Source organism: Podarcis gaigeae (assembly GCF_964106915.1).
Source record: "Podarcis gaigeae genome assembly, chromosome: 7".
Classification (NCBI taxonomy): Eukaryota; Metazoa; Chordata; class Lepidosauria; order Squamata; family Lacertidae; genus Podarcis; species Podarcis gaigeae.
In genome coordinates, this window is record NC_139683.1 from 45,312,572 (window position 1) to 45,339,964 (window position 27,393).

Genomic DNA, 27,393 nt, shown 5'->3' on the forward strand with positions numbered 1-27,393 from the left:
ACACAGCAAAAAGAGTGTTGACACTATGCTCCAACAAAGCCACTATTACAGTTTCTGATGGTGCCACTTAACTCTCATGAAAAGCTGTCTTTCCTGGAAGGGCCAGAAGACCATCAGTTCAATGCAACCGTACAACAGGGCAAAACCAATTACAGTAGTCACTTCCTCTTTCAGCTTACCAAAGGTTAGGTCTTACCACAGCAGCATCCAATGGTTTGTTGAAATATGCTGTTGAATTACCATGCTTTGGCTTATCTGTACACATGTTAAACTGGCACTGCTTTCTTGCGGGCTATAGAGGGGATCTGCAGGGAAATGGACTAGAGGAGGCATGGAAAAATAATAGGATAGATAATTACTAGTCACAACTGCAAATGGTCACTTGTTTAATGGTGCACTATGCACACAATAATGTGACTATCCCTTTTTTTTTAGGAACTGGATGCTTCCCTATATATTATGCAAAGTGAAACAAGCAAAAAGAGAAGGCAAGGTTAGAAAGCAAGTTGTATGGGTGGCATTGCTGTGACTCCTTTTGCTCTCGACAAACATGACTTGTGAACCATGTGGTTGAACTTCAGTGCTATTGAGCAAACGAGGAAACGGTTTGTGGAAGTAAAGTATGAATGCTAACACTAATCCAAGCCACAGAGCTGATAACGAGCAGCAAGTTTTTCTATGGGAGTTTTTTTGGAGCTAACAGGACCAGGATGAGTAAATTAAGAAGTGGGCAAAAGAAGGAAACCTCCCAAATGTTACTGGCCAGGTAACAGGACAGTTAATTACTTTAATGGTTTTATTAATTTATAGACAGGGTTGTACCTCTTTCAACTTACTATCAAAACAATACACATCCTATTGGGTGCCACAGTGATAGGAGGTGCTAATATTCTAGTGAGGAAGGGATTCTTAGCAAAGTCCAAGTATCTATGAGCAATGAGTGGTATCCAACTAAGTCGGCGCACGTCCACTGAAACAAATGGAATTATGTTATTCATAATTATTTAAGTCCACTCCTTTCAATGGGTCTACCGTGAGAATGACTGGAAATATACTGATTCCTTCATCCCTACATTATACAGGTGTAAGCTGGCTGCCAGCATGGCAGGACCATAGGATTACTAAACTGGTTTCTGAAATGTATGTGTTTCTCATAAGAAACATCATCTTCTTTAAAATATGAAATTGATGGTAGAATTGAGTGTCTCATTGCAGCCCACGTTGCTCAGGTATTTCTTAATTGTTATTTTTTTAAGTGGGCTGGTATAAAGGCAAAAAAGGTGGAAGGAAACCCTGAAAAAAATGGCAGTCTAAGATGTAGATAAATCATGAACCAGTTGAATTTTCTAGACGTGTGAAAGAATACCTCTGGTTGCAGATCTTGCAGTCTCCAGACTGAAACACTCACGGAAGATCAAACTACCTTCATTTTCTCCACACACACACAAAAGGGCACAGCATCTTTCTCACTTCTGTTATTATGGGAGGAAATTATACCACATAGAGATATTTTATGCATATTAAGTAAAAGATAGTGGGCTGAAACTTATTGTCCTTATTCAGCCAAATTATTTTGATTAAAGTTGTTCAAAATAGTGCCATGTGTAAATACAATAAACATACAGATATTTTTTTTAAAGCAAATTGCATTTATTTGGCCATAGAACTCTTAAAACTGTAACTTCTTGGATTCCATTCTTTTAAAGTGCTTCATATTCAGGTTTATATTATTTTTGTCAAATGCACACTTATAAGAAAGATCTGGTTCAGCAACCCAACATAATTGTCTATTTTTATAAAATTCTGCCAACGAGGTCAGATTCTGGTTGAAATCCAAAGATTTTTCATTTCTAATTTGGGTAGTGCTTGTCATGTCAGGTGCCTCAGAACTGGCCTCTTATGTCAATACAAGTGTTTTAGTTATGCACAACTGTGGCTGAGAACAGAGTCTCACCTGATTGTATTATGTACAACAGCATTTTCTATTTCACGTGGCTTTATCATATAGAATGAATTGTACACAGCAAAAGCCAAACAAAATATCAAAGCATCTAACAATGGTGGCCCAGACCACAATTCTGAAAAATATATACATCCTTAAACCATGTTAGAAATAAGTGGCAAGAATAACACACAGTTTAGAAGAGATGGAAAACATATTGTGGCATTCATACAGTACATTAAGGAGATTTCATCCTGAGGAGATACATGGGGAATTTAATAGACAGGGCACCCTTGCAAGCTGACAACACCATGAACATCTGAAATTTTGCTCACTAAAACAGGTTTGTCATTGATTGAAACACCCTTCAGACAGCCAAGGAACACGTCCTGAACAGGAAGCCACGGTGTTGCCAAATTTACTGTAAAGAGAAAGGATAAAGATAAGTTGAATACAGCACATTGCGGTTTGGTACAGAATTGGAGAAACTGCAGTTTTTCTTTATCAGTAGAAGTGGAATGAAATCAGTACAGTATATGCCTATTCCTATTCAAAATAAACTTCTTTCTTTAGTGTAATACATAATGGCTATTAAAAATTACTTGGCATTCATCTATGTTTTGCAACAAATGTTAACATTTTACAAAGGCTCTCTTTCCAGTCCCACTGATTTGGACAGTTTTATAAAGATTAATACAGAACTCTCTAGTCAAGTATCTTCTCTTGCCCCCTCCCCTTCTACCTAAACTCCCTGGCTGTGGTCCTGTTCCTATCTATTTTCTTCCTGACTGGCCTCTTGGCTTGACAATGCTATATTCCCTTGCAAGCATCAAGCTCCCATGGAACTGGCTGGAACTTAGAAGTTCTTTGTTGGGATGACTTGTGTGTCTCCTCCAAAATCTTGGAAATGCATCATTTGCCCCTGGAGGGAAGCCACAACTGACACCAATGATGATCAGCTTCACTTCTGATATAAATAGCAGCTTTCTTAAGGTAAGGCCACTTGTCACTGGGGATAGCTGGGGTAGGGGGAAGGATTAAACCTTTTCTTCCCCCTTCTGTGGTCCTGCTGCTTTTGTCCCCATAGCTACTATTTACACTTTTTAAAAAAATAATAATAATTGCATTTTCATTTCATTAATGTGCATGTTATCTGCATTAATGTAATTAACTTCTCATCTAGTTTGGCCTTCAAAGAGAAAGGCTTATTCATAAGGAATGAGAAAGAGATTCTACTTTCTTTTGACCGAATGCGGTTTTTCCAGGTAGAAGGTTGTCACATTCATTACATACATTTCTTTAAAAAATAATAAAAAAGTTAGCAGTACTGAAAGATTAACCAGAAAGAGTCTTCCTACCTGGAACTCTCCCAAAATAAAGTGGTTGAGCATGGCTGGTGGAGAGCATAGCTGATGCTCCAGTGGTGGAGTTAATCTTTGCATCTACTTCAAGGTACACAATGTTCTGTTTCCAAGTTACTATAAACAATCACATGAATCACATGCCTTTCATTAAGACATTCCTCAGTTTCAGTCACAGTAATACTTCACTTATATCCTTTCTCCTTGGATTGATTGATTGATTGATCAATCAATCTATGAATGAAAATCTTTCATCACCTACAATTCCAAGACACTTATTCTAGACAAATACAATATGTCTGGAGGTAGCCATGTTTAAATATTAGCCTGGTGGTGGTTGCTAGCCCTTTTCTCCCTGAATTACCTCTCCCCATGCAGCTTTTACCCCAAACCTGTTCACCTTGCAACCGTAGGTCTGAAAACCCTGGGGGGGAAACAGCTGGGGGTGGGAGGATCTAAGGAAAATAGGCTAGAATAGCTACATATTACAGCTGTAGTGTAATATGTAGTTTGGAATGCAGGAATGTTATTTGCAGTACTGTATAGTTTATTTCATTGTTATTCCAGTGAGAAAAGCACGTGGGAAAGCTGCTACAAAGAAAAAGAGCAAATATGACTCCACCAATCCACCGTCTAATGTTACTTAATAGATCTGTTAACTGAAGCAATAAATCACCTTGCTTTAGAACAATCCTGCTGTAGTCCCACTGAAATCTATGGGGTTACTCTTAGATTATTCTGAACTAATTTACAGATTGTGTTCATAACACGTGTATAGTCAGAATTCATATCAAGCTAAACTGAAAATGCACACAAATACATCTTAAACAAATACAAATTAAGTTATGCATTTAAAGAACATTAGTTAAAAATGCATTAGAAATCCAGTTAGTCATCTTTAAAAAGCATGAAGTGCTACTTTTTTTTAGACCTCAGCAATGTCTGACTCTCATTTTCTTGCCTCTAAAGAACTGGTGAATGAGATTGCATAGTACCTGCTACGGAGTGCCATTTTCCATCACACAGAGACTGCCGAGGCGTGACTGACGTTGAGAACTCTCCAGCACCATTATTACCAGAGGCAGTGAGCTGTGAAAACAGACATCTTTTAAATTAGCAGCAACAAAAGGAATAAAATAAAAGCATGGACACAAGAAAATGTGACGATGAAATATTTGCTGAGCCTGATTAATTTAACCAATGCTTTTAGGGACAGTTGTCTCACTTCTAAATCCTAGATTGCTATGCTGTTGATCTTTGGGTATACTTCCAATCCACAGAAATGCCAAGAAAGTGTGTTTTATATTCAGTGAATTACTTTGTTGAAAAGGAAGTAGCCATGTTAAGAGTTTTCTAGGTGGTTATGGCTAAGTTGAAGCTGATTTAATAATTTATACTGACATCGCAAGACTTTGGCTTACACTGCCCTTGACAATGCCAGTGTCTGCAGTGAAGCTTAGATTTTGCCCATTGTCAGATGTGTCCCATACTGCTGCCCTGTACCACAAAAATATATAGGAACCATGAAAACTGAGCCAGGTTCTATTTGCACAACTCCATCTCTTCATCTGCATAGTCCATCACCAGTTCCATTTGTCATGCTTGAATGTGACAGAAGTCTAGGAGCTGGCTTTTGTAAATACTGATACTAGATCTTAGTAGTTCAAAGTAGATGCTCCCTTTCCCTCACCCACTCTGTCTTCACCAAATCTGGGGGGCGGGGGAGAGATGGAATCACACCTACCATGCCTCCTTCCATGTACACAGTTAAATAGTTCCTTTGTTTGCTGCCAGTATGAATTAAAATGCCATTCAAGCTTCTTGAACGAATCTTAAATACAATCCTATAGTCCAAGCTCAATGAAAAAGCATTTTCTGTGAAGCAAAAAGAATTGGGAAAACATGTTAAAGGGGATGCCAGCTCTATACTGTACATTGTTACTTGCTACTGAGATGTGTATGTGTTCCAAGAGTCTTTTCTTTTAAGATGGGTATTATATAGTCCCCCATTCTGTAAGATGTCCCTGGTCCCAAAAGTGTTCTGACTGAATGCACAACTTCTGAATCCCTGTTCTGATTGAAAGCACAGCTTGTGTTCAGAACCAACAACTCCTACACCATACTTACCGATGACAATATGCCCCCCTTCATTGAAGAAAGAGATCCCATTCTCCAAAACATTATCCAAGCAAGGCAGAACGCCGCTGTTCTGATGGTATGTACGCATGTGCTTTCCTTCCACGTTAAAGTTTCTCAGGCAACCTGCAAAACTCTTTCTTGGTATACTCTGGAAATATAAATTCAACATAATTATGATAATATTTACTTGAACAATGCATCACTCCATGCTGTCTGGCCTAGGAGCAGATGCCTAAATAGATCATGCAGTTTTTAGGCTATCTTGAAATGTCAAAATCTCTAGAGCTATACGTATTCTAACTTTACAAAGGAATCAGGGTCAGGCTAGAACATTGGTGAGGAACCTGTGGCCCTCTAGTAGTTGCAAAATGAAACTTGTGCATCCATATTTCTCAGTGGGAGTCAAGTTGGAAGGTGACATGCCAGTGACCATCTTGGCTGTGAGACCTAGAAGACCAGCTCCCTACCTTGCAGGCCTTTTCTACCTAGTCTGGGAGGGTGGAGCCCTGACTGACTCCAGCTACAAAAGCTGAGGCTGCTGAAGAGGCCAGAGACCATCTTGGCTGTCTCTTAGTGCAGACCCAGGGCACTGAACCTGAGCTTCCACAGCCACCACCTGCCATGAGCCACCATTGGCAGAACTGGCAGCAACAGAGATGTTCAATGCTTCTGATAATATTTTATTCACTTGTTAATTATGCTGTTTTAAAAGTGCATTTTGTATTTTATTTCCTTTAGTAAAGTTTTATTTTTAAATATTTAAGATAATCTTTTAGTTTCCTGTTAATTATGTTGCTTTGAATGTATACTTTTTAAAGTTCTTCAGTAATGTTTTATTCTGGATTGTTTAATTTTATGTTTTAATGTGCTGTAAACCACTTTGATATTTTTCCCCTCTTAAAAATATAAAGTAGTAAAAATAATAATGCAATTGTCACAGATTGGAAGTACTCCGTGTGAGAACTTTGTTGTTGTTTAGTCGTTTAGTCATGCCTGACTTCATGACCCCATGGACCAGAGCACGCCAGGCACTCCTGTCTTCCACTGCCTCCTGCAGTTTGGTCAAACTCATGTTAGTGTGAGAACTAGACTGCCACTATTTTCAGGTGGCATTCAAACACACACCAGCAAATTCAAGTTGTGCCATTATAGCTGATTGGGATGTCTTGTGCAACAAGCCCACTTCCCCAAAAGATTGGATTTTTTATGATAAGGAAGGCATAGGGAAAATGCACTGGAAAACTAGCATTAACTAAACTAACCTCCTTGCTAACAAACTAGAATGAATGCTCATTAAGTATTGTCATCTAATCTGCCTACAAACAAATCAAGATGAATGCTGAATAAGCAGGTCATCTGAAACCACCCCTGATTTTATGCAGCTGGAAAAAGAAAATGTTACCTGCCTTGAGCCAAGCACATCTAAGTCCACACCAGCTTTTTACCTGAATTTTCAATGAAGGAACCCCTCCTAGGTAGATCGGTGACTCAGTCATGGCAGAGAAGGAAGGTTCTGTGTTTACTTCCCGAGCTTTCAGACCATCAACAACAAGTCGTACTCTCTTTCCAGCTCTGCTGAACACCACCTTTTCAGAAAACAAGCACAGTCTTAAACAAATACACCTAAGTTAAAAAAATAAAGCAGTGCTAAATGTCAATTTGGAGTAACACATAACTGCTTTTTTCATGCTAAGTGGTAACAGGACTGTGCCTTTTTTCAACTATTTTGAAGTGTAGCATTCTATGGGGGACACATAACTAACCTTCACCTGGCATTGTCCACACATTCTGAAATATATATTCACAATGATGAGGGCTGGACGCTTCAGTTGGTGACAGTAATGCCTGAGTGGATGTTAAATAAACTCTAATTTGCTGCCATGTAGTCATCTGGCAGTTCCTTAATGTGGAGAGTATGAGAGATTCTCTGTTTTAAATTTCACCAGAAATTGATCTGAACTAACCAGCCACAGGAGGAGATGGGAATGAGAGGCAAATCATGGATAGGGTTCCAGTCAGATACCCTCAGCAGATGGCATGAAAATAAAGTGGTTTGGACCAGTGGTTCCCAATTAGCTAAATACTGCGGGCCCCCTGTTTTTCAAAAGCCAAGACATGGACCCCCTACTTTTGAAAAAATTGATACCTCTGTCGTAGTTTTTGTGGGTCTACGACAGCAGGTCCATGACACAATTCTCATGTAGGTTAAGTAAACTCCCTGGGGTCCATGGACCACCAATTGGGAGCCACTTGTTTGGACAATAATTGTATCACTAGACTTTGCTGCTTCTCCTTCCCACCATGGTAGTGGTAGCTTTTGTCCACAAGCTGCCTCCTTCAGAGTTAGAGATCTGTCACAATGGCTGCCCTATGCACTAAATGACTGAATCCTTTCGCCTAGGCAGATTTCATACTCACAGTATGCCACTGTCCGTCATTGTATTTAGCTTTGCTTTTGATTTTTATCTTCCTTCCATCAGCAGCAAGTAAAAGCACAAAACGCCCTTTTGAAAGGAAAAGAGCTGTGTAGCTGTTCCCCAGCTTGTCTCCCATGAAGAAGATCAATCCTCTAGATGATGATGTACGAATGTCCACAGCAAAATGGGACCTTGAATTACATTTTTTTTAAGTTCAGAGAAGATTAACCAATACGGAAGCAGAAAATGCTATGGTTATATTATTATATTTCTCATTAAATTAATATTCAGTTGCTTCTAAGTTGCTCTCTCTTCAGTGTTCACAATTACTCTTTGATGAAGGATATAATTTACCACAAAGACATCAATAAGCTCCAAGTATAACCAGATATTTGAACCTGGATTGCTGTATCCAAGCCCAGAACTGATTATCACATAAATAGTAAAACAAATGCCGCATTGCCTTATTTATTATTACAATATGGGATAAAATATGTTCCTAAGAACCCAGTCTGAAAGTACCTGTATTATGTATGGGGACATGAGACAGGGACTCGGGCAACAGAACTCAGGTGCCTCTGAACTCTGCTCCTCTGGGACAGATCTCAAACTGAGGGCATTACTGACTTAAATCTCCATTGTTCTGCAGCATCATGCATATGGTGACATGACCCAGAAAAAGCTGATTTTCAGTTCAGTTGGGACCTTGTGACTTAAGGAACCAACTGTAACTTGACTTGCCGTATATAAATCTTACTCCAAGTTGTGTTTCCCAGTCTGAGCAATTCATCCAACAGAACAATAGAACTGCCTTGTCACAGGTCTGTCTTTGACTACATTCCTCCCGCCAGCAACCTGGTGCCTAGCCACCAGCCTGCCTTCCAATTGTTTCTCTGGCCCTTGTTTGTCTGATCCAGTGTCTGAACTCCAGCCTGTTTGTCTGCTGCCTTTGACCCAGCCCTCGTCTACTTTGCCAGACAACAGCTAGGTCTCAGCCTGAAAATATTCCATGGAATTCTAGATGCTTTGAAAATGTTGAGAACAACAACAACAAATCCCATTACCTGTCTCTTGATGATGCTTGAGATGTTGTAAACAACAAATGAGTGTCAGGAGTATTGCCAAAATGATATGCTCCAGTGACAAAATTTAACTGAGCATGTAAAGGACAGCCCTTGTTGTTTTGCTGCATACTTCCATCTGTCAAATAGGCAATGGTTTTTTTCCTCTGGAAAAGAAAATGTAAATATTTAGTACTGGCACCTCTTAAGAATACAGTAACCTAATACAAGGTTGGGGGTTAATAATTTTACAGGGTTATGCATTTCCTTGAGATCATTGAGTGTATTCACTCATTTGTCGTGTCTGAAAATTGACATCTTGTTTTTCTCTCTGGTATCTGTCATAGATCTGAGGATATTTTTAGAACTATGTTTCAAAAATCATTGAGTCACAACTTGAGGTTTTCAAGGTTTTCAAAAGTAAATGCTATTCCTCTCCGCTCTCAGTGTGGTGTTCTTGATTAAATTATCCATCCTCTTCTGATTGGCAATCTATGTATGTTTACTCCAAAGTGACTCCCTTTATAGTAGGGATGGGGAACCACAATTCCTGTCATCCTTTACCATTTGTCATGCTAGAAGGAGCTGATGGGAACTGGAATCTATAGAAAATGGAATCCATGATGAGCTCAAAAGACGAGAGTAGCAGTTGCCAATCACCATGCTCCTGATGAAGGAAGCAACACTAGCACCAAATGAGCCCATGCAACCCACCTCTGGATCTGAACTATAGCCAAGCACCATATTTTTCGCTCCATAAGACACACTTTTTTCCTCCTAAAAAGTAAAGGGAAATGTCTGTGCATCTTATGGAGCGAATGTGTGGTCGATCGCTGGCTCTCTTTATGGCCCCGCCCCCTTGCCCAGGCCTCTATTGTTGAATGTTCTGCAGATGGAGGCTGTTTGTTTCCCCAGCGACATGTGACTGGCTGATTAGATTATCTGTCTGGAAACTGTAGAAACTGCTCCCTTTCCTTTCCTAAAGAAGCTGCGGAACTGTGAGGTGAACCCCATAAAAACAGGATTTTTCTGCTTTGCAAAGTAAGCTCAACAACTTTGAGCTGATCCTCAAAAAAACAGGGCTTTTCCCCTTTGCAAAAGAAGCTGCACAACTGAGCTGATCCCCCCAAAACCGGGCCTTTCCCCCTTTCCTCCTCTAAAAACTAGGTGCGTCTTATGGAGCAAAAAATACGGTACTTCTTCTGGCTATCACTTTTCCCCTTATCATCCCATGAAGCAGCATCCAGCAACGAAGCAGAGGAGGAAGACTACATTTGCTGCATTCACACCTCACTGGTAAATGCAGCAATGCACCCCCCGTTTTCTAGAGCTTGTTCTGCTTTTATGCAATTTTGCTCATAAGCACAATAGCCCTCACGTAAGATGTGAGCTAACTGTATGTTCTTTCCATGGTAATTACCAACTGTTATTCTTTCAAAGCATGTACTGTATATACTAATTCAAGCACATTAGCAAAAAAATTACACCTGGCTTATTTGTTGACTATGATCACTGAATGTATCCAAATAGGTTTCTTCCTTTACCCAACTCATTTCCCAGAGTTTGTTCTCAGTCAGAGCTCTCTTTTATTATGCTTCTGCTATCACCACTTGCCCTATTCAGGCTTTCGTTATAAGGCTTAAATGCACAAGCAAGGAGAGGAGAGGTGCACAAGCTCACCTCCCATCCCCATTGCCCTCTGTGTGTTTAAGGGTAACTGTTCGCAACAAGGACGCCTCCTGTACTCATGGAGGCTCCTAAGCATTTTGGAATCCTGATTTCTATTTCTAGAGAACTAGACATAGTTCTGTAATTAAACAACACAACAATCAGAAGTTATGTTTTCTTGTTGCATAAACTTGTATTTTATTTTATTTTCCTTTTCTTTACAGAACGCTGAACTCCCAACCTTTAAAAACCTTGGATGGTCCACATCATCCAGGTCTTTCAGCAGCATCAGCTTGGGTTGTTTCTTTATCATACAGGATCCTAAGGATACATCAATCTTCTTAGTGTTATCTGTTAGGTTTTGAACTTGAGGAAGCCGATCTGATCTGGAATAAATGTAAGAGAAGGCACATATTTCACATAGTGGAGCCAGCTGATAGGCTTGTAAAATACTTAGGAGAAATTCTTTTTTCTAGGAAGACAGTACAAATAAATCAATTTAGCCTAGTTTTCTCTCTAACTGCTTTGCCTCTGCTGTGTTTTGTATATGAGGTGAAACATTTGGAGGTGGTATTTTTATTGGCACTACTTTATTAGTGAAAAATGAATGCATATTTGGGAAAGGTGTTCTGAATGCAGCTGTGCTGAGAATAAGCACCCACAATATAGGGAATAACATCTATAAATTTGTAAATCTTAGTTGAATTGATGAATGTTCTGCCTTGCCCTATCAATAATACTTATTCTGTTAAGGGGCGATGTGCAAAAATATTACTTTCTCTCACAGGGACTCCCACCTGGAATCTGATTTAACAAAAGGTTCTCTAATATTTATGTTAGAAAGTAGCTGATGCACTGGATAGGTTACATGGGCTAAAGTCTACAGGGGATAAAAGATTGCAGCCTGAGTTGAGAGAAATGAGCAGGTAAGCTCAGTATGGGTGGTACCAGAGGAAGAGGGGCAAGCGCCCCTCTAAATGAGGAATTTGCCCTCCTCTTCATTGCTGGACCCCTGTCCTTAACACATACTGTTATTTTTCTTTCAGAGAGCAAGTTGCTCACCTAGAAATATACTTTGCCCCTCCTGTTTGCAACCCCCAAAATATTTTTCTGGTGCTGCCTCTGGGACTCAGCAACACCAAAACAGTTATGAAAGTGTAAAAGTATAACAACTGTACCTCTGCACATTTTGGGTGGGTTCTGATAAACTGATGCAGTGCAAGCTGTACTGGAAAACTGCAGTGTGCCTAATCTGCACCAATTTCCTGATAGTCTACGAGCTAAGCAGTATGGCAAATGCCAGCAGAACAGTCAACACAGAGGAAGGGTGATCCAGACCCTGCACAATACAGCATTGTCTTTTTCAGGTACTACTTGCCAATATTCTGGTTTCACTTTCAGGCATACAGATGCTACTTTTTCAGTATATGCCCAAAGGCATCGTGCTGTGTATTCCGATTCTGTTGTGTGTGCTCATTGTAAACACTGGTTTTGTGAGGAGCAGAAAGTACCATATTAATGGATTGGAACAGTCTGTGCTCTTGGGCAATATGTTTACCTTTGTATAAAGACATTGGAAATGCATCCTTCAAAATCATTCCCACCCAACTCTATTGGCCGACTCATTGTTTTCCTTCCAAGGGTTCCAACTATTGTTGACTCAGGCACATCATCAACTAGCATCTTAAGCCTGGAACAAGAAAAACACAATCTAGAGTGAAATTTTGGAGCAAAACTATTAAGTCATCTCAACATTTATTTAATCAGCCACTTAACATTCGTACAGTACGTTTTAACAGTTGTTCACAAAGCTGTTTACAGCATAAAGCACTACTAGTACATTTTTTAAAAAGAAAAGAAAACCAACCAATCAGATCAGTATACACACCCACACACCCACACACCCCTGTAGCATTCCATTCTTAGTTAACTCATTTTCAAAAGCCTAGAACAATTTTTTTTTGCCGGCCTCAAAAAATAGGCAAGTGAGAGCCCCCAGAAGGAGGACATTCTATAATACTGAGACAGCTACCCAAAAGGTCCAGCTTCTAATGGACACTAATCTAGAATTCACAAAAGATGATACCCTGAGCTAGTAAATTATGACTTCAAGCACAGCCTTGTTCTCCTGTTACAACTTGGATGGAAAAGGGTTGCATATAATCACCAGTGTCTATTTATTTATTAATCGTGTATTTATTAAATTTGGACTGACTGCAGTAGGGTTTCCCCTTTTCTGCATGGGACCGTGATTAAGCAGAGTAGAATCAGATTCCACACAACTTATGCAGAAGTATGTAGCCATGTTGGTGCCTCTTTTGCTCTTTGTTTTCACACTGCAGCACAAAACCTACACTCATTAACAGTCTAACATTTTCTGTGGCTAGCCAAAGGGCCCATGCAGTCTATGTATACCCATGTGACTAAATGAGAGCATCCAATACAGATTCTAAAACTCCATATAGGCATTATCTTAGAAATCAAACCATTACATTTGACACATTATTGCTGATGAATTGGATTGTTGCTGCAGTGCTCTCCACAGAGACAGAATTCAAGCAGCTAGTTGGTTGTCATGGGGTAGGGTTATTTCCTGCCAGGTTACCTCCCAGAAGCTGGTATTCATGGAATAAGAAGCCAATATTTGTGATGGCCAAACCACGACTGAACGTTCAACTAACCAGGTTAACCACGGTGATGATCGTCACATGAGATGCACATCATCAGAATCTAATCATAGAAGCTTCTGCTCCACCAAGCCAACACAAATTAACAATGGGTGCAGGCTTCACAATTGCAGCAACATTACAGAATTTCCCCATTTATGTAAAAACAAAAATAAAAATGCCATGAATCCTAGGTTGCTAGCAAAGATCAAAACAGATATGAAAAGAAGATATTTGAACAAGTCCATACAAAGAAGATGTGGAGGCAAAAGGTTAGCAGCATCTGTGTATTTAGCATAACCTGCGAAAGCTAAGAGATCAATTTATACATGCTAGTTGTGATCTGCTTGCAGACTCTGTGTGCACAATATTTGCTTCATTCTTTTCTCTGAGAGGGAAGCGCATAGTGCACACAATGGGAAATGCCAGTGAAGTCTCACAGAAGAGTATGGAAAGCCTTTCTACTCTTATATGCAGAGCTGCAGAGCTCTTGATCATGCCCTATGGAAGAGGAGTGGGTTGTGAAACTGGCGTACCAAGCACAGAGATAAGCACATACAGAACACACAAAAATAAACTGGGTCTACATTTTGTCACAGAAAATGCTCTAATATTCAAGAATGGAACTGTGAAGACTTTGAAAATACAAAAAAAGTCTCCTGTTTATTCTGAGGTTCCACATCAACTGCTGGCATTAATCCTAATGCAGTTTTAACTTTCTAGATATTATATACAGTGGTACCTCGGGTTACATATGCTTCAGGTTACATACGCTTCAGGTTACAGACTCCGCTAACCCAGAAATAGTGCTTCAGGTTAAGAACTTTGCTTCAGGATGAGAACAGAAATCGTGCTCCAGCGGCGCAGCAGCAGCAGGAGGCCCCATTAGCTAAAGTGGTGCTTCAGGTTAAGAACAGTTTCAGGTTAAGTATGGACCTCTGGAAAGAATTAAGTACTTAACCCGAGGTACCACTGTAATCAAATGTCAAGTCAAGCAATACAGCCCCATATTTTTTCTCTAGCATAGCATTCACTCTGTCCCATAAAGTGTTGGACTTACGTGTCACCCTCTTTCATCACTGTTACATAATGCATTGAGCCATCTTCATATCTCTTGCTAGACTGACCTTCTTCATCAGCTAACTTTACGATGACAAAGCCATTTCTCAGGAGCACAGTAAGCACATCAGGCTAAAAACAAACAAACCAAAATTTAATTTTTGAGGTTTTAGCTTTGGCAAAAAAGGGAAAATGATTATCTTTGAATAGGAGAACAAAAGAAGATATATCTCTCATACCCGTAAATTGTAATATAGCAATGTTCCATCAAGGGCCAAAGTGTGAAAGCCAAATCCAATTTGGAAGTCGTTAGGAAATGGAAAACCATCATCACTCAAATCAAGTACTCCATTCTTAGAAAAAGTCGCAGCTCTCACAAGCTAAAAATACAAATGGATAATGAATAGGTTTCCTTTTTCAGAAGAGTCATTCCTACTTTCCTTGCTTCTGTCTAATATATCAAGTGGAATTAACAGATCTCACATTATGGGCTCCATGGGAAAGTGGGACTCACAGATCTTATTTTGGAAAGGTGTGGAAAGGTTTTTTTTTGTCTTAAATGCATTATATGAATGAAATGCCATCATGATCATGATTAGTATCCAGTACCTAAGGAAGTTGTAATTGGCAAATTACCTTCCAGTCTTCGGGACAATTTTTGCTGACACCAAGCATCTCAGAGATGGTAGGGGAAGACTCAAAAGAAGTTTTTACATTCTTCATGCACCCACGAAATGGAGGCGTCGATATATTAAAGCTGTTTCCGCAAAGAAAGAAAAAATACCACATAGCCTTTAAATTTGCCATTATTGATTCCAAATGTCTCATTTCATGTACAAACTGCTTTCCACTTCTTATCTCCAGAGTAATTCAGTAAGTGCTGCTAAGAGATTGTGATTTGCCCTAGGTCACTAATTAAATATCTTGGTTAGAAAAGGGTACCCCACTCTCAAATCTGCCACTCTATTCACTGACCCCCACTATACACATGAGAGCAGTATTACAATGGCAGAATGACAAGTGCAAACCGGCATTAAACTTATGTGAAGAATATTTTTGTATCTACGTAGTAAGCTTTTGTGTTTGTGAACTGTAACTGGAGGTACAAACTAAGGCCTTACAGTTCAACCCAGACCTGGGAAAGGACCATCTAGGTCTTTCAGTGAAATGCTCCGCTTTGTGTTAATCATGCCTGCACAAATGAAACCTACCAAGCTGAATACAGCCCAGCTGCCAAGTATTTGTAGTGTTCAAGATGATTTGACAATGCTCACACTAGACATTAAACACAGGAGAAACCCCCGTCATACCCGTCAGCACCCCGTCATACCACAACACCTGGAAGGTCACATAATTCAGTAAGAGCTGTTCGACAGTGGAATTTGCTGCCAAGGAGTGTGGTGGAGTCTCCTTCTTTGGAGGTCTTTAAGCAGAGGCTTGACAACCATATGTCAGGAGTGCTCTGATGGTGTTTCCTGCTTGGCAGGGGGTTGGACTCGATGGCCCTTGTGGTCTCTTCCAGCTCTATGATTCTATGAGTCTATGATTCTATGATTCAGCTCAGTGGACCCCAAGTTGTGCAGGCCTGACTTCCATCCATAAAACAACACAACAATCTTAAGGAGTAATCTGTAGTGTAACTCACCGTTCTCTTACAGAGGCTGGGATTCCACCGAGGTAATATGAATTGAACGGAAACATACTTATGTTAACTTGTTCTCTAGGCCTGCCAAAAGCAACTATTTGTGGACCAATGAGTAAAAGAACCTGAAATGAATAAAACAATCAGATTTTAAACCAGCCTACAAAGAAACAAGTTGTGATAATATGAAATATATATATATATATATATATATATATATATATATATATATATGCAGGTTTTGGTGTCCTCGGGTGTCTTCCCGTGTAAAAGTTGGGGTGTCTAGGCGACGTTTCGACGAGGTCTCACTCGTCATCTTCAGGCTGGTGCTTTCGGCTTCTTGTTACTGGAACAGAGCGGGATCTCAATGTTTGAGTTCCTATAAATACTGTAGAGGGGGTGTGGTGTCTAGCCTCCAATGTTCTGGGCAGAGAGGAAGTTCCCAGGCTAGTGTGCCTTTTCTTCTTTTGTTCCTTAATTACTTGAGAGATACCTTGAGTGATTTCTTGAGTGATATCCTGAGTACCACTTAGGTGGGTCATTAGGTGTGGATTAGTTGCTAAAGTCTTTGTGTCTTGACCTCTTGAACTTTGTGAAGAGTTTTCCTGAGAAGATGGCTGTATTGCACTTAGTTGTGCTTTGGCTTGGCTTCGTGTATAGGGGCGAGCTGTGGTTTTGTGGCTTGTGTCAGCCAGATCTGTGTAGGGATTGCAGGGGGGTGCAGCATCCGGAGGTGCCACCATGGATTGGCTACTGGATGGTGTCAGTAATTCATCTGTGGAGAGGGTCTGGGTTTGGGTCTGGTGTGGTTGATTGGTGTTGGCGTTCTGTGTGCCTCTGGATCTGGTGTCAGTTTTTGTGGGGAGGGCTAATTTCCAGATGTCTGGCAAGCGGGATGTGTCGTCACGCTTGTTCATGTTGTGAGGGTGTTTCTCTATCTCGATGGCTTCCATGATTATTCTCTTGTGGTGATGTTCCGTGTTAAAGAGCAATTTGGAATCTGCAAAATTAATTTCGTGTCCTGTTTCTTTCATGTGTTGGAAAAGAGAGGAAATTAGCCCTCCCCACAAAAACTGACACCAGATCCAGAGGCACACAGAACGCCAACACCAATCAACCACACCAGACCCAAACCCAGACCCTCTCCACAGATGAATTACTGACACCATCCAGTAGCCAATCCATGGTGGCACCTCCGGATGCTGCACCCCCCTGCAATCCCTACACAGATCTGGCTGACACAAGCCACAAAACCACAGCTCGCCCCTATACACGAAGCCAAGCCAAAGCACAACTAAGTGCAATACAGCCATCTTCTCAGGAAAACTCTTCACAAAGTTCAAGAGGTCAAGACACAAAGACTTTAGCAACTAATCCACACCTAATGACCCACCTAAGTGGTACTCAGGATATCACTCAAGAAATCACTCAAGGTATCTCTCAAGTAATTAAGGAACAAAAGAAGAAAAGGCACACTAGCCTGGGAACTTCCTCTCTGCCCAGAACATTGGAGGCTAGACACCACACCCCCTCTACAGTATTTATAGGAACTCAAACATTGAGATCCCGCTCTGTTCCAGTAACAAGAAGCCGAAAGCACCAGCCTGAAGATGACGAGTGAGACCTCGTCGAAACGTCGCCTAGACACCCCAACTTTTACACGGGAAGACACCCGAGGACACCAAAACCTGCATTCCTGTACCCGTGAAAATCTACGAAAGCAAATATATATATATATATATATATTTCATATTATCACAACTTGTTTTTAAAACAAATAATGCTTCAGAAGCTAATCTATCTGTTGTTCCACTGGGTAGTTAAATAACTAGTAAAAGTGAGAAAACTAAGTTCTTTGAAGGAAAAAAAGACATAACATCTAAAAGATGTTAAGCAGAAATGTTAACTTTTATAAATGGTGTGAATTCACATAATTTATAACATCATTCATAAGTGATTACATTGTCGGATATTCATTTATTTTACATTAAAAAAAAAACAAAAACCTTACTATTTGATCCATTCCGTTGTTTATGACCACTTGGCTCTTTGCTTCTTTCGGAGGCTGTGAATCAACTTTATACCTGAGTACCAGCTGGCCCTTTTCAATCCTCAAACAAATGAACTTGTCCTGCAATTAAGACATAATATGTCGTGTAATATATTATAAAGAGTCATTTATTTGAATTAGGCATAATTAGCAGTACTCTGTGCAGTAATCCTGAAAATTTCAGCCTCAACGTTTTAAAGAAAATGTGCATTTCCAGTTCTAGTGGCTGAATGTACAGATGAATTTGAATCTGAGCCACGTTTCAGAAATCCATAACTCGCCATCCTCTACTTGCTCTCTTCTTTTCAGTGATCAAAGCCATATTAGATCCAACTACTGCACATTTCTGCTCTCTGAATCAGGCTGCCTGCTTGGTTCTTTAGGCATCTAAGTAACCTTAGTTTCAAGGACTCAGGCCTGCACTCGGAACCTCAGGATTCTGGGTCCCCATTATTGTGTGTTCAGGCCTCAGAGATGTCTTTATGCAGAACAGAACAGGAATCTGCAACGTCCGCCTTACAATTGGCAGGCAGCATAGTGTTTCTGGATTGGCCAGAGCTGGTATGATTGCCATGGCAGGTTCCACAGCCTTATTATATATTTCTAGGTTAGGAGCTCATATGTTGCACCACTAAAAAGCCCAAGAAAACACAGTCATTCCTTTGAGGACTTTGTTCTGCTTACTGCAGTTCTGTCCTACTATTATGTAAGTGGCCTACGTTAGAGAAAGCAGAAAGGCAACTCTGAAAGAAAATTTTATCACTATTCCCTGAGGAATAATTCATCCTTTCAGTTGATTCACATCTACATTTTTTTTACTCAAGCAGTATTTCCTTTGATCTGACACACGTAAAACTTTTGCCTCAATTCTATTTATTTATAAAATGCATATAGCGTTTTTTTATATGAAGACAACAGAAAGCAGTGAACACAGTAAATCACAGTCTGAATATTTAGGTTGGGGGTTGTTACAGCAATTTCTCCTAATCTTTCATTCAAAACATTTCACCTGCTAACCTCACTTCTTCAAGTCTTTTGACTGTGGGCAAAGTAATTGGGCATAACTGTTCTTTCCACTTCTGCCATATGTTTCTATGGTGCCTGCTGGCATCAGAATTCCTTACTGGAATAATACAAAGCTTTAAATGGGTCAAGAATAGTCTTCTTTCAATTGATTAAGTTTATGCCCTGGCCTGAAGAATTAGTTAACTCAGATTTCTCAATAATCATTGAAGTTACTCATCAATTTTTGCCACCAAGCAATATGAAACACTGTGTTTTACAAGACATGTGTAAAGCACATGCTTTTTAAACATTTGTTCCTAATTACATTCAGGTTCTACAATTCAATTTTCTTATCCATTCACGCTTAATTGTTATGCAAATATTATTTGAATGAATCACTTTCTCCGCATGAGCAGAAATATTACCTGATTACTTGCAAAAAAGACAATTCCATCATCTGTAGTGGTCTGAATGGTTTGTTCATATCGTCGAAAAGTGCTAGTTGGTGAAGTTACATCAACATGGGCGTAACCTGTCCCTTCAAAATAAAGTTTGGAAGACTGTTCTTTATATCTGTAACAAAGAACGGGGGAAGTAAGAACTACTGCATGTTCAGAATCTCAAGAAGTATGTTAAGCAAACATTCACAAAATTAGTATTTTTCAGTTTGAGATCATAAAAAGGGGAAGTTGTATTTTAAAGCTTTTTTAAAAAAAATTGTCACAATTATTTTTAAAAAGGCTGCTTTCTCCTGTTGGGACATAAACAAGAAGAATCTACACAGTGGATTTATCTTGCATGATCTCACAGCAAGCCCACACAGATGGCCTTACTTCCCCAAGATGAGCATTCTCATCCTCTGACAGCTTAATCATTAGTTTAAGTGGAAAAGATTTTACAGAAAGAATGTCTGAGTTGTCTGTATGGCCTTCTTAAAACTGCACAGGACTTGGAGCAGTTCAGCACACCTAATTGTTAAGGCTTGTTGAACACATGTTCAGCTTCCTTTGCTAATTCTGTTCCATGTGGATGCCATTACAATATGATAGAAAAGATATCTCTTGAAGCCACAATTGCTAAACTTTGACTGGGATAAGGTGAGTGTGGCAGTGTTAGAAACTGAGATATGAAAGCTAGGAGCTAAATAGCACCTTAAACCTAGGTTATGGGCACAACAACGGTTTAGGCGCCCTTTTTTGTAACAAGAATACGATACTGAAAATGAATGAACTGCAGCTAAAATACTATGTTCATTTTTCATATGGTCTAGTTTTCCCCCTGTTCACCCCCTAATATTCTTAATACTTGTCCAGTCTTCAGAGAGTAGCTGAAAGTGGGGAGGCAGAAAAAGCTCCTCCTTCCTTCCACTCTGCAGTTTTAAATCTGAAATCTTAGGCGCAGAACTGAGCCCAGAGCTCAGAAACTGCTCACACCAATGAAATTTCCTGTCGCAAAATGCACCTAGAACAGTGGGAGTTTTGAACACTGGTGATAGATTATTCTGTGGTGCAATGTGTCAGTGCACCTGGCTGATAACCAGAAGGCTGGTGGTTCGAGCCCACCCAGGGATGGCTGTGGGCAGGATTCTTGGGGGTTGAACTAAATGACTCTCAGGGTCCCTTCCAACTCTATGATTCTATGTATTATAAAATTCCAAATATACAGCACAGGGCATGTGGTAGGATTTTTTTATTTCTTTTACCTTCTGCATGGTTGTACTTCACTGGTATCAAGATTAAAACTCCTCTTGAAATTGTACAGGCTGATAACTCTCTCATTCAAGCTATCCAGTTCAATGCAGCCTTCATAAGGAGAGTAATTTAGTGTACTGGGAAGCTGTAAAAGTAAAAACAGTCTTCAGTGAAATTCAGCACCATAATTTTAATTAATTATTCAGATTGATGAATTCTGCTTTTCAATGCAAAAATTGGTTTGATTTTTTGAAACCCACCTAGGATATATATCTCATAATGACTAATAATAATAATAATAATAATAATTTATACCCCACCCAACTGGCTGGATTTCCCCAGCCACTCTTGGCAGCTCCCAGCAGAATATTAATAATAACAATAAGTTATGGGTTGTTATTGCTTAGGTCCTTTTTGTGAAGCAAGTATGATATTGAAAGACTAATCTGGAGTATCAGCACTTGATTTACAACACACACACACACACACACACACACAATATTTATAGTTTTAAACACGTTACTATAAAATCTGATGGATATCCTCCAACGTAGAAGACCACATTGTCAGGATCCAGGTTGAGAAGAGTATGGCTGTTTCCACTGCTGTCATCAAAAGGCCCAAAGCTTGATGGTGAAGGAGAGGTTGCACCTTGAATGTAATTCAATTTTGCATACTGGTAAATCCTAAAAAAAAAAAGGGGACAAAATTTGAATATCTCAGCCTAAGCCCACAAAAAGATCGGGAAGGATTTTTTTTATAGAGTCCCATACCTTTCAAACTGCACACGATCCAAAATTGCATCCTTGGTATCGCTTTCAAACACCGATTCAGGCACCCGTATTTCGGCTTCATCGCCCCCTAAACTATAGGCGCAAATGAGACGGCCATCGCGGACAGCCATGCCTATGTAGTCCTTGGAACTCTAAACATGAAAAAAAATAATTCTTAATTAAGAAAGCTGGCTTCACATTGATTTATTCAGTTGTTTGTGACTGTTAGGCTGTGCACAGGGAGTACATTCCCCTCACCCAACCTTTTCTACCTATTTTGTTGTCCCAGTGAAAATTACCCTCCTAAAGCTGCCATTTGCCTCAAGATGGCAGCTGCCAATTGGTGTCATTTATAACTTGAAGCATAAACCAATTCTAGGCCAGTTAAAGTGGCACACCAACTCCAAGAAAGAATTGGAACTATAGTTTTGAGCCTTCTGGTTATATTTTTATTTCTTACTTGCCTTTCACCATGGGTTCCAGAAGTATTCAAACAAATTACAGTCACAAGAATTGAGAATATTTATCTCATGTGTCAAAAGGGTAAAAATGTGCATCTGCAATATATTATGTGAACTACATTATGAAGGTAATTCCATTCCCACAGAGATGTCAGATACATCTCTGTGGGAATGGAATTCCAAAACTTAAGGACTGCCACAGGGAATGCCCTCTCCAGGTCACAAAAACCCAAACTTCTGAGAGTGGCCAAATTACCAATAGGGCCCCTTCTGTTGATCTTAACATCCAAGAAGGTCCATAGGGAACTATTTGGCCAGGGAGGAATTACAGTGGTGCCCCGCAAGACGAATGCCTCGCTAAACGAAAAACCCGCAAGACGAAAGGGTTTTCCGATTTTTTAGCGGCTTCGCAAGACGAATTTCCCTATGGGCTTGCTTCGCAAGACGAAAGCCCATAGGGAAATCTCCGGGGACAGTGGGGAAGCGCAGCGCGCCTTCTCCTCTGTTCCCGGACCTGTCCTAAGGCTTGCGGTGGGAGGTCCGGGAACAGAGGGGAAGGCGCGAAGGGCTTCTCCTCTGTTCCCGGGGCTTGCGGTGGGAGGAGGGTTTTTCCTCCCCACCGCCAACATTCAGAACAGCATTCTGAATGTTGGCGGTGGGGAGGAAAGCCCTCCTCCCACTGCAAGCCTTCAGGACAGGTCCGGGAACAGAGGGGAAGGTGCGCAGCGCTTCTCCTCTGTTCCCGGGGCTTGCGGCGGGAGGAGGGTTTTTCCTCCCCACCGCCAACATTCAGAACAGCATTCTGAATGTTGGCGGTGGGGAGGAAAGCCCTCCTCCCACCGCAAGCCTTCAGGACAGGTCCGGGAACAGAGGGGAAGGTGCGCAGCGCTTCTCCTCTGTTCCCGGGGCTTGCGGTGGGAGGAGGGTTTTTCCTCCCCACCGCCAACATTCAGAACAGCATTCTGAATGTTGGCGGTGGGGAGGAAAGCCCTCCTCCCACCGCAAGCCTTCAGGACAGGTCCGGGAACAGAGGGGAAGGTGCGCAGCTTGCTGCCCCGCGCGAGGGGCGCTCTTAAGCAGAGCGCCCCTCGCGCGGGGCCGACATTCGCCGCTTGGAGAGCCCTGCGGGGAAGTCCTGCAGGGTTCCCCTAGCTGCGAATGTCTGCGCCGCGCGAGGGGCGCTCTGCTTAAGAGCGCCCCTCGCGCGGGGCAGCAGGCTGCTATCCGCAGCTTGGAGAGCCCTGCGGGGAAGTCCTGCAGGGCTCCCCAAGCTGCTAATGTCTGCCCCTCGCGCGGGGCAGCAGGCTGCTATCCGCAGCTTGGAGAGCCCTCTGGACCTCTTCTGAAGGCGGGTGGGGGGCAAAAGTCTTTGTCCCCCCTGCCTGCCTTCCCGGGGGATTTTAAAATGCTTTTTAAAAGCATTTTAAGATCGCCCCGGACAGCGGAGAAGGCAGGTGGGGGGGAAGCAAAGACTTTCGCCCCCCCCCCCCCGCCGGCCTTCAGAAGAGGTCGGGGGACAGACTGTCCCCGGACCTGGTCTGAAGGCGGTTTCCATAGGAACGCATTGATTGATTTTCAATGCATTCCTATGGGAAACCGTGCTTCGCAAGACGAAAAACTCGCAAGACGAAAAGACTTGCGGAACGAATTAATTTCGTCTTGCGAGGCACCACTGTATTATCTAAGCCAATTTGGCCTATCTGAGGCTTTTGCCTACCTCATAGCTATTGTCACAACTTGCTAGTGGATAAGACATTGTGTTGGAAGGGAAGGGAGTGGGGGGTTGGGAGTCCCATCCCCTGCTCCCAAGAATCAGGGTACCTCATTAAGGGAGTCCAGAGGAACATGTTTCTGTCCAGATGCCCAGGCAGGGAATGATGGGCCATAGCACCCCCACCCCAAATGATGATTCTGGAGGAGTCGCCCCAATTTGATATACGTCAAAGGGTGGTCCTTCACCTAGGATTAACCCTGCCAAATCCAGATGGGCTGGATGATTCAGAATATACACCCAATGCCTACTGACATCTGCAATCATTAAAGTTGTGGCCTGTTTAATCCCAAAATGCTTGTCGTGATTACTGCATCTTCCCGTGCCTTGGCCCCCACCAGCCGCAGCCTACTATGCCTGGGCAGACAAGCCACTTTCAGTTAATTGACTGTTAGATAGAATAGTCCGATGTCCATTCACATTTGCCACCCCAAATTAAGTTAATAAGCCATGTCTGTGCATGTTTAAAAGATGTAACCGTCACTCCACTTTCAGCTAATATTATAGTCAAAAAGTGGAACACATTCACACAGTGATACACAAACTACTTACATATGTGGGTTTCTAAGGTATAAGAATAAAATTATCCCTTTATTGTTTTTTAAATTCCTGAAATGTAATTTTAAATTATAACACAATGGGCCTTTATTTACAATGGGACTGCAAGCTTTCAAATTATCAATGGATTGAAAATTAAAACCACATTTGCTTTTTAAGGCTAATTTGGTTCCAAATGGCCACATAAAACTGCGTGTATCTCACATAAAATAAAAATTGAAAAAATTGCCACCTAAAACTATATAAAATAAACAACTTGGCAGAACTGAATTCACATAGACTTTTTGTTTTGTTTGCTTTTTGCAGAGATACTCACTTTATCAAAGTAATTCAATTATTTGAACAGCTGCTCAGATATTTACAACCCATTGTTCATAATGATGGGTGAATAGCGTAATAAATATTAATAAAAATAATGGAGACAAGAAACGAATACTTACATCCTTGTCACCCAAGTACATGACAAACATGTTGGACGTCTGCCGCCGTGGGCTATCCAATCGTGAGAGAGGCCTTTGCAGATACAAAGAAAGAGAAGTATAGCCTTTCAAGTCATCAAGGTTATCTGGAGGCCGGACCTCAACCCCAGAACTGCCATTGAACCTCATGGGAACAGCAACCTATTAAAAATAAAAATGAATATGATTAAAAAATCATATGGGAATCAAAACAGACATGCAATTTTGACTTAAGTTCTCGGGAGCCATGCAACAGCCTTAATATATGTAAACAACTACAGTCCTATTCGGACATTTCATTCTCAGTTATCACTGTGTGGCTGGGAGAGTGCTCACTGGCCCACACCAGCTTTTGTATCCCTCTTGCTTCCCTCTGCCACCCATGTTTTGTGTGTGTGTGTCTGGAGGGAGGAGTCTACCCTACATACATGGGCTCCCTATACAGTTTGTAGCCTATGTGACCAGGAACCTTATATGTGTAGAACAGGCTCCTCTTTCAGACCTCCCCCTGTTACTGTGGGCCTGTAGGATATGTTTGCACCATGTACCCATGGAAAATACTGGTTTTCCTTGTGACTTACATTGGTAAGCACAGGAACATTTTTAAGCATGTAAGTAATGGTTCTTACTCAATTAGTGAACCATATTAGAACTTAATTCTTGTACCTTCTCTGGGGCATCTTGCCTGCTCCACAAGGGTAGATTCCTATGAACATGGATTAGGGAACTGAGATAATGCCATTAAGCTCAAGCTTCCCTGTGTGATGCTTGCACATGATGAAGAGAGAGCTTTCTGATGCTTCCAGTCTGTTCAAAAGCAATTTCTCTCCATCATGACCCATGGGAGTTCAAAACAACACGCCACAAATTAGCAGGATACCCAAGCTGACACCCTTTTACAGCAGCATCTTTGCCCCAATGCTTTTGTGAACTGACTGCTTTTAATGACTGGGCTGGTGCCATACTGTGTTTTTTAATTGTAATTGTATGGCTTAAAGAGATTTTATATATGTATATAGCTTTACTTCTAACAATGTTTACTTTTTTATTATAATTTTAGTGGTTCTCTTTTTAATATGTAAGCTGCTTTGAATCCAATCAGGGAAAAAGGTGGAGTATAAATAAAATAAGAATAAGAATAATGATGATGATGATGTCCAGTTGGCTTTTCAGCATCAAACCTGTCCTGGGGGAAATTGCTCTCTGGGCAGACCTAAAGAATAAATTATTTCTCTTTATTAAAGGTTTCACTAAATACACCTGTGTGACAATAATAAAATATGTGAGCGTGGGCATGAAGCAACTTTCTTGGGCGAACATGTGATGACAAGTAGCAAAAGAGGACAGAAAGAAGAAGCTATGGAAGATTCTGCCACAAGCCACATACCTTGTTAGCAGCATCTCTTGCTTGCTGGATGAGCTCTCTGATGCGGTTTATATTCTCCGATATGTTAGCTATTGGCATAAGTTGTTCATTGATGCGTGTAATCTTGTTAAACAGATCTGGAAGGATGTTTGTCAAGTTCTTTACTGTGGATAGGATTTTTATTTTTTTTAGTGACACGAGGGAAGCATTATGTACTAAAATGCAAAATATTAGTCATGTAATCTGCAACTGCTGGAATACAGTGGTACCTCCGGTTACGTACTTAATTCGATCTGGAGGTCCATTCTTAACCTGAAACTGTTCTTAATCTGAAGCACCACTTTAGCTAATGGGGCCTCCCGCTGCTGCTGTGCCACCGCCTCGCGATTTCTGTTCTCATCCTGAAGCAAAGTTCTTAACCTGAGGTACTATTTCTGGGTTAGCGGAGTCCGTAACCTGAAGCGTATGTAACCTGAAGCATATTTAACCCGAGGTACCACTGTATAATGGGGCACACTCAATTCATACCAGGGTAGTTTCCTGACAACCTATTCATTTAATGTTTATCCTGCTGTTTGAGGGGTAGTGGGGATGGTTGTACGACATTAAGTAAAGCAATTGTTATCCCTTGCTTTCCAGTACATTTTCCTTTCATTTCCCATCGTGCTCCTTACTTTAAAATAAAAATAAAAATTGGAAAGAGCTTTTTTGCGCATCTAATCCACTTAACTGTATGACCTGAATTATTTGCCAGTCTTGAGAGTGAATCCCACTCACAAAACAGTGACAGTCTGGAAGTGCCCCAAGACTTAAGAAAAGACTTTGGGTGAGGACCTTTTCTAGGAATTCCCAGCAATAACCAGATTTATAACATCTATATTTAGCAAGTTGTGAAAGAATATTCAACAACAGCAACATGGCCTAGTTCTCCCCTCCAAAAGAAATGCTGATATCACTCCTGAAAGGCTGGAAGAGGCCCATGGAAGAAACAAACTGCCTACCTGTATTGTTTGCATCATTCAAAGCCTTGTTATAGTTAGAGCTCTGTGTGCTTCCATAGGAAATCTTGATCTTTTCCACATCTTCTTTAATTGGGTTCAGTTCCGTGAGAACATTAGCAGTAATGTCATTGGCATTTTTGACCATGTTCTTTGCACTTGTAATCAAGCCGTCTGTGTCATCTAGAGGAAAGGAAAAGATGCACAAAAATCCAAATATGTGACTGGTTTCTATATGACCACATATTTTGCTCCTTATTATCTTTCCTTCCCCATTTGGGTAGGGCTGTTTTTTATTTACAAGGCA

The 27,393-nt window shown here is 40.9% G+C and overlaps 1 protein-coding gene and 1 long non-coding RNA gene across 3 annotated transcripts in view; one reads left to right on the plus strand and one right to left on the minus strand.

Moving 5' to 3' along the window:
• Positions 1-1,628: 1,628 nt before the first annotated feature.
• Positions 1,629-27,393, minus strand: part of LAMA3 (laminin subunit alpha 3) — a 132,649-nt gene continuing 106,884 nt past the window's right edge. For both annotated transcript variants that reach the window (XM_083748164.1, XM_083748163.1), the window contains 22 exons: positions 27,090-27,269; positions 26,110-26,252; positions 24,705-24,884; positions 21,475-21,626; positions 21,225-21,387; positions 20,713-20,846; positions 19,436-19,583; positions 17,967-18,086; positions 15,959-16,080; positions 14,950-15,070; positions 14,553-14,693; positions 14,315-14,445; positions 12,147-12,278; positions 10,830-10,974; positions 8,924-9,087; positions 7,861-8,050; positions 6,888-7,028; positions 5,431-5,590; positions 5,048-5,178; positions 4,299-4,392; positions 3,301-3,420; positions 1,629-2,363 (listed from right to left, as the gene is read on the minus strand). In XM_083748164.1, the coding sequence (XP_083604290.1) occupies positions 2,218-2,363; positions 3,301-3,420; positions 4,299-4,392; positions 5,048-5,178; positions 5,431-5,590; positions 6,888-7,028; positions 7,861-8,050; positions 8,924-9,087; positions 10,830-10,974; positions 12,147-12,278; positions 14,315-14,445; positions 14,553-14,693; positions 14,950-15,070; positions 15,959-16,080; positions 17,967-18,086; positions 19,436-19,583; positions 20,713-20,846; positions 21,225-21,387; positions 21,475-21,626; positions 24,705-24,884; positions 26,110-26,252; positions 27,090-27,269 (3,158 nt within the window). In that variant the 3' untranslated portion in view covers positions 1,629-2,217. The remainder of the gene's footprint in view (positions 2,364-3,300; positions 3,421-4,298; positions 4,393-5,047; positions 5,179-5,430; positions 5,591-6,887; positions 7,029-7,860; positions 8,051-8,923; positions 9,088-10,829; positions 10,975-12,146; positions 12,279-14,314; positions 14,446-14,552; positions 14,694-14,949; positions 15,071-15,958; positions 16,081-17,966; positions 18,087-19,435; positions 19,584-20,712; positions 20,847-21,224; positions 21,388-21,474; positions 21,627-24,704; positions 24,885-26,109; positions 26,253-27,089; positions 27,270-27,393) is intronic.
• LOC310848798 lies at positions 2,363-8,154 on the plus strand. The gene is made up of 2 exons (XR_014566617.1): positions 2,363-2,935; positions 5,393-8,154. It is a non-coding gene; the product is annotated as an uncharacterized lncRNA (long non-coding RNA).